This window comes from Calidris pugnax, unplaced genomic scaffold (genome assembly GCF_001431845.1).
Source record: "Calidris pugnax isolate Ruff unplaced genomic scaffold, ASM143184v1 scaffold15, whole genome shotgun sequence".
Lineage (NCBI taxonomy): Eukaryota > Metazoa > Chordata > Aves > Charadriiformes > Scolopacidae > Calidris > Calidris pugnax.
Genome location: NW_015090774.1, coordinates 171,895 through 177,928, shown reverse-complemented (window position 1 = coordinate 177,928; position 6,034 = coordinate 171,895). Strand labels below are relative to the sequence as shown.

Genomic DNA, 6,034 nt, shown 5'->3' with positions numbered 1-6,034 from the left:
AGGCTGGGGGTGTCCGTGGTGCCTGGGGTATGTGGCACATCTGGGGGGTGCGTGGCAAATCTGTGGGGTGCGTGGTGCATCCGTGGGGCACGTGGTTCCCCTGTGGGGTGCATGATGTATCCATGAGGCATGTGGCACGTCTGGGGGATGCATGGCAAATCTGTGGGGTGTGTGGCACAACTGTGGGGGGCACAGTTTATTGACAGGGTGTGCTGTTCCCCTGGGGGGTACGTGGTGCATCTGTGGGGTACGGGGTTTCCCTGTGGGGTACACGATGTATTTGTGGGGCACGTGGCACATCCGGGGGACGCACGGCATGTCCATGGGGCGCATGGTGTATCTGTGGGGTATGTCATTCCCTCGTGGGGTACACGATGTACCCCATATTGGGGATGTGGGGTACGCGCACATGGAGTGCGTGACATGTTTGTAGGATGCATGGTGTGTCTGTGGGGTATGTGGCTCCCCCGTGGGTACATGATGCATCTGTGGGGTGCATGATAAATCTGTGGGTTCTATGATATATCTGTGGGGTGCATGGTTTATCCATGATATGTGTGGTTGCCCCATGGGACACTTTAAGTATCTGTGGGGTACATGGCACATCTGGGGGATGCATGGCAAATCTTTGGGGTGGGGCGCGTGGCACATCTGTGGGGTACATGCTGTATTTGTGGGGTGTGCTGTTCCCCTGTGGGGTATATGATGTGTCCGTGGGGAGCATAGCTCCCCTGTGGGGTACATGATGTATTTGTGGGGTGCGTGGCACATTTGTGGCATGCTTGATGTATCTGTGGGGTGTGTGGCATCTCCATGGGGTACATGGAGTATCTGTGGGGTATGTGACTCCCCTGTGGGGTACATGATGTATCCAGGGGGTGCATAGCACATCCGTGGGGTGCCAGCTGTATCTGTGGGGTGCATGGCTCCACTGTGGGGTGTGTGGTTGCCCCATGGGACGCATCATGTATCTGTGGGGCGCGTGACACATGTGGGGGATGCATGGCTAATCTGTGGGGTGTGTGGTTCCCTTGTGGGGTACATGGCACATTAGTGGGATGCCTGGTGTATCTGTGGGGCGCACAAGATCCCGGACCCCGGCAGGTGGCTGAGGGGGGTCCGGGAGGAGCCGGCAGCTGCATGGTCCTGGTGGGGGGGACACAGGGTGTTTATTTGGGGGCTGAAGCAAAAGCTGGTTTGGGGTGGGGGGGTGACAGAGGTCGCCGTGGGGACTGGCCCCTGCTGTGTGGGGTGGTGTCCCCCCTCTGCACTCGGACGTGGGCTGGGCACCCCGAGTTGTGCTGACCCAGTGGGTGTATGGCTACGGCCCCCCCCCCCCATATTTGTGGCTGGGACCCCCCCAGGAACGCATAGCTGGGACCCCCTGAATTCTGCACAGCTGGGACCCCCCCCAAGGGGTGCACATCTGGGGGTGGCCGGGTCACTCTGTGGCCCCCTCCAGGCAGCCCCAAGTCTGGGACTGGAGACACCGAAGGCAGGGAAGGGACAGTCCCCACCCCTGTGTCCCGGTCCCCCCCCCTACTTTTCCCCGCAGGACACGGAGATCCAGCGGAAGATGGAGCGGGAGCTGCGGCTGCGGGAGGGGGCCTGCAAGCTGCTGGCCGCCTGCAGCCGGCGGGAGCAGGCGCTGGAGGCCGCCAAGAGCCTCCTGGTCTGCAACAGCCGCGTCCTGGCTTACATGGCCGAGCTGCAGCGCAGGAAGGAGGCGTGGGCCCGCCGGGGGTGGGGGGGGAGGCAGGGGGGGGCCCAGGGGGGGAAGATGGTGGGGCAGCTGTCACAGCCCCCCATTCCCCTCTTCCACCCGCCTCCACAGCCCCTCGGATGCCGGCCCCACGGACGAGCGCCTGCCCTGCCGGGGAACTGTCTGTATCTCAGGTACAGGGGTCCCACCAGGATTGCCCCCCCACCAAGGGGGGAGCACAGCCATCTGCACACCCTGCCATAGTTGGGGGGGGGGGCTGGTGGGAGGTCCCTGGGTGCAGGAAGCCCGTGGGGCTGTTTCAGGGGGGTGCTCAGCCCCCCTCACCACCCACCTTCCCCCCTCTCACACCCAGACCTGCGCATCCCGCTGATGTGGAAGGACACGGAGTACTTTAGGAACAAGGGAGGTGAGTGGGGGATGCGGGGAGGGGGGGGGGAGCTGTGCTTCTGCCCCCCACCCGCCTGACACCCCCTCCCCATCCCCACAGAGCTGCACCGCTGCGCCGTCTTCTGCCTGCTGCAGCTGGGAGCGGAGATCCACGACACCCCCATGGTGCTGGTGGACCGGACCCTCACTGACATCTGCTTCGAGAGTGCCGTCCTCTTGTGAGTGTGTGCAACCACCACGGGGGGACCCCTGCCCTCCCCTGCCTCCCTCTGGGGGGGCCCTATGGCTGTGGGGTGGCACAGAGGGTCCTGGGGCAGGATGCCCCCCGATCATGGCCACCTTGTGTACCCCCCCAGCTCGGAGGCTGGTCCCGACTTCGAGTTGAAGGTGGAGCTGTACAGCGCGGGGCTGGAGGGGGGGTCGACACAGGGCAGCACCCCCAGGAAGCTGGCCACCCGCCTCAGCACCTCCCTGGGACGCTCCTCCGGCAAACGGGTGCGCGCCGCCATGGACGGGGCTCCCGGCAGCCCCCCGGGTAACGGGGGCACCAGCCCCCTCCTCCTGCCAGCCCCCAATGTGCCGTGAGTACCCAATCCCACCCTTGTCCCCACCACGTCCCTGTTGTCCCCCACTTCCCTCACCCGCCGTCTCCCCAGGGGCCCCAAGTTCCACCTGCTGGCACATGCCGTCCTCTCCTTGGCTGAGGTGCAGGATGGCTTCCGCACCCACGACCTCGCCATCACCAGCAACGGTGAGCACAGGAGATGGCACGGCACAGCACGGCATGGCATGGCTGATGGGGCTGGGGGCCTGGTAGGGTGGGAAGAGAGAGGTCTGGGGTGGAGGACAGGTGGATCTGGGGTCTTGGCTGGTCCAGGGGCAAGATGTGTCTGGGGGGACTGGGGAGAGGGGTCTGGGATGGCTGGGATGGAGCGGGGAGAGAAAGGCACAGGGTCCTGACAGGGCTGGGGGAGAAGGGAGTTGGGGGGCTAGCAGGAGGGGAGAGATCTAGGCGACTTAATGGGGTGAGGAGAAAGGGGCTAGGAGGGTGAGGGAGAGGGGTCTAGGGATCCCAGCTGGTTTGGAGGGGAGAGGAGTCTGGGGGCCCAGTGGGGTGGGGAGAGGGGTCTCTGGGCTTGGCACAGCAGGGGGTGAGGCAGCCCTGTTGGGGTTGGTGGGGAGATGGGTCTGGGGTCCCAGCAGGGCAGGGAGCGGGGAGGGGGGTGCGGGTGGGGGTCTGTGCCCAGGCACCCCAGGCAAATGTGTCCCCTCAGAGGAGAGCTCCTTCTGGCTGCCCCTCTATGGCAGCATGTGCTGCCGCCTGGCTGCCCAGCCCCGCTGCATGGCCGCCCCGGTGACGAGTGGCTTCCTCCGGCTGCAGGTGAGCATGGGATGGGGATTGGGATGGGATGGGATGGGGATGGAGACATGGACAGGGATGGGTTGGGGATGAGGACAGGGACAGAGATGGGGATGGGGTGGGTTGGTGATGGGGACAAGGACAGGGATGGGGATGGGTGGTGGCATGAGCCTGCTGGGTCTTGGCAGTCCCTGCCAGCAGGCTCTGGACCGCGGTGGGGATGGAGACCAGGGGAACCCTGTGCTGGGAAGGTGGCTGCCCCTGTCCTCCCTACACTGGGCAGGGACAGGGTGCAGTGGGGCTGGGGGTCCCGGTGGGGCTGGGGATGACCCTGGGGGGGCAAGGATGGCATGGTCCTTGCTGATGCCCACCACACTGATGGTGCTGGCTCCGCGGGCAGCAGCCGGGGGCTGAGGCACAGAGCGGGACCCGTCTGTACTGCGTCCTGCGCGGCACCGACCTCCTCTGCTACCGCGACCCCAGCGAGGCCGAGGCCGGGCTGGAGCCGGCCCTCACCATCGCCGTCAACAAGGTACTGCCAAGATTGGGGGCATTGGGGGCGATGGGGGTCGACTGGGCTGCGGGGGGCTGCAGGGGGCTGCAGGGGCTGAGGGCTGCTGCCGCCGCTGCAGGAGACCCGCATCCGCGCGGCAGAGCGGGAGGGGCGCGGGCAGCCCCACGGCATGGCCGTCACCAACCGGTACGGTGGCGAGGAGGTGACCCACACGCTGCTGGCCGAGAGCCGGGCTGAGGCGCAGCGATGGATGGAGGCCTTCTGGCAGCACTTCTACGACATGAGTGAGCATGGACGGGGACAACGTGGCGGGATACCCATCCCTGGTGGGACCCCATACCTGTAGGACCCCAGCCTGGCAGCCTGGTGGTGCTCCCCAGTGTGGTGGGACCCCCAGCTCTTTGGGACCCCAGCCCAGTGGGATCCCCATCCTGGCAAGACCCCAGCCCGGCAGAATCTGCAGTGTGGTGGGACCCCCGTCCCAGCAGGACCCTGTCCCAGCAGGACCTCACCCCAGTGGGATCCCCATCCCGGCAGGACCCCATCCCAGAAAGACCTCATCCCAGCAGGACCCTGTCCCCACAGGACCTCACCCCAGTGGGATCCCCATCCCAGCGGGATCCCCATCCCAGCATGACCCCCATCCCAGTGGGACCCCATCCTGGCAGCTCTGACCGCCCTGTCCCCCCAGGCCAGTGGAAGCAGTGCTGTGATGAGCTGATGAGGATCGAGGTGCCACCGCCGCGCCGGCCGGCCGCCATGCTGCCCCGGCAGGGCTCTCTCTACCACGAGATGGGTGAGCAGTGGGGCCAGGGGGGCGGCCGGGGGGGGCTCTGCCTCTGTCTCCCTCCTCTCTGCTCTCTGCTGTCTTGCCGCTGGGCGGCCCTGTCTCTGCCCTCCTGGCACCTCCCTAATGCTGCTGTTCTCTCCACTGCCCTTCTGCCCCTTCTCTTTCCTCCTCCTGTCCTCTCCACCCCTTTCTCTCCCTTCGCCTGCCTTTCTCTGTTCCCTCCTGCTCCTCTCTGTCCCCTCCCCTGTCTCTCTCTCCTTTTCTCCCCTCCCTGGCGGCTGCAGCCCTGCCTGGCCCGGCCGTGGCCCCCTCCGCCTGCGAAGGGCTCCTGCTGCAGGATAACGCCGTCTCAGAGGAGATCCGGGCTCTGCTCTCCTCCTATTACAGTGACAGGTGACGGGCAGGGGGCTGGCGGGGTGAGCCCACCGCCCCACGGCCCATGATGCCATTGGGGCAGCTGTGGGCATGGCCCGGCCGTGGGGCACACCTCGGCTGCCCTGGGCTCCGGGGCACATCCCAGGAACCCCAGCCACAGGACATGTCCCAGCTGCCCTGGCTCTGGGGCTCGTCCTGGCTCTGGGGCACGTCCCTGCCACCTTGGCCACGGGGCACATCCCGGCTGCTCTGGCTCTGGTGCATGTCCTGGCTCTGGGGCACATCCTGGCTGTCCCAGCCACGGGACGTGTCCCACTTGCCCTGGCTCCGGTGCACACCCCAGCCATGGGGCACATCCCGGCTGTGTGGCATGTCCTAGGCTGTGGGTCATGTCCCAGCCACCCCAGCCGTGGGGCACATCCCAGCTGTGTGGCACGTCCTAGGCTGTGGGTCATGTCCCAGCCACCCCAGCCGTGGGGCACATCCCGGCTGTGTGGCACATCCTAGGCTGTGGGTCACGTCCCAGCCACCCCAGCTGTGGGGCACATCTCGGCTGTCTTGGCCATGGAGCCTGTCCCAGCCATGTCTGGTCCCATCCCCACGGTGGAGGAGCAGGGTAGGGGTCCGGGGGGTCTGGCTGACCCCCGCTCTTCCCCACAGCTATTGATCCAGCCGACGACATCGAGGCGGTGACAGACATCCTGACACAGCGGGCAGGGGGCCGGGTGCCGGGGACCCCCCCGTGGCTCTCCCTCTTTGAGGGGCCCCCCATGCACACCCCCCGCTCCGGCCGGGCGTGCAGCCCCAGCCCCCCCACCCGCCGCCCCTGGGGCCGCCCCCGCACCCTCTCCCTTGATGCCAAGCTCAGCACCCTGAAGGGGCGGG

General features: G+C 66.6%; 1 protein-coding gene across 1 annotated transcript in view; it reads left to right on the top strand.

Moving 5' to 3' along the window:
* The window catches only part of RTKN (rhotekin), a 9,564-nt gene extending 3,620 nt beyond the window's left edge, over window positions 1-5,944 (top strand). Inside the window, exons 2-13 of the mRNA XM_014942877.1 lie at window positions 1,556-1,743; window positions 1,802-1,896; window positions 2,076-2,129; window positions 2,211-2,328; window positions 2,467-2,691; window positions 2,767-2,861; window positions 3,385-3,491; window positions 3,871-4,002; window positions 4,103-4,268; window positions 4,676-4,780; window positions 5,059-5,167; window positions 5,810-5,944. Coding sequence (XP_014798363.1) covers window positions 1,556-1,743; window positions 1,802-1,896; window positions 2,076-2,129; window positions 2,211-2,328; window positions 2,467-2,691; window positions 2,767-2,861; window positions 3,385-3,491; window positions 3,871-4,002; window positions 4,103-4,268; window positions 4,676-4,780; window positions 5,059-5,167; window positions 5,810-5,816 — 1,401 coding nt within the window. The 3' untranslated portion in view covers window positions 5,817-5,944. The remainder of the gene's footprint in view (window positions 1-1,555; window positions 1,744-1,801; window positions 1,897-2,075; window positions 2,130-2,210; window positions 2,329-2,466; window positions 2,692-2,766; window positions 2,862-3,384; window positions 3,492-3,870; window positions 4,003-4,102; window positions 4,269-4,675; window positions 4,781-5,058; window positions 5,168-5,809) is intronic.
* Window positions 5,945-6,034: the final 90 nt, after the last annotated feature.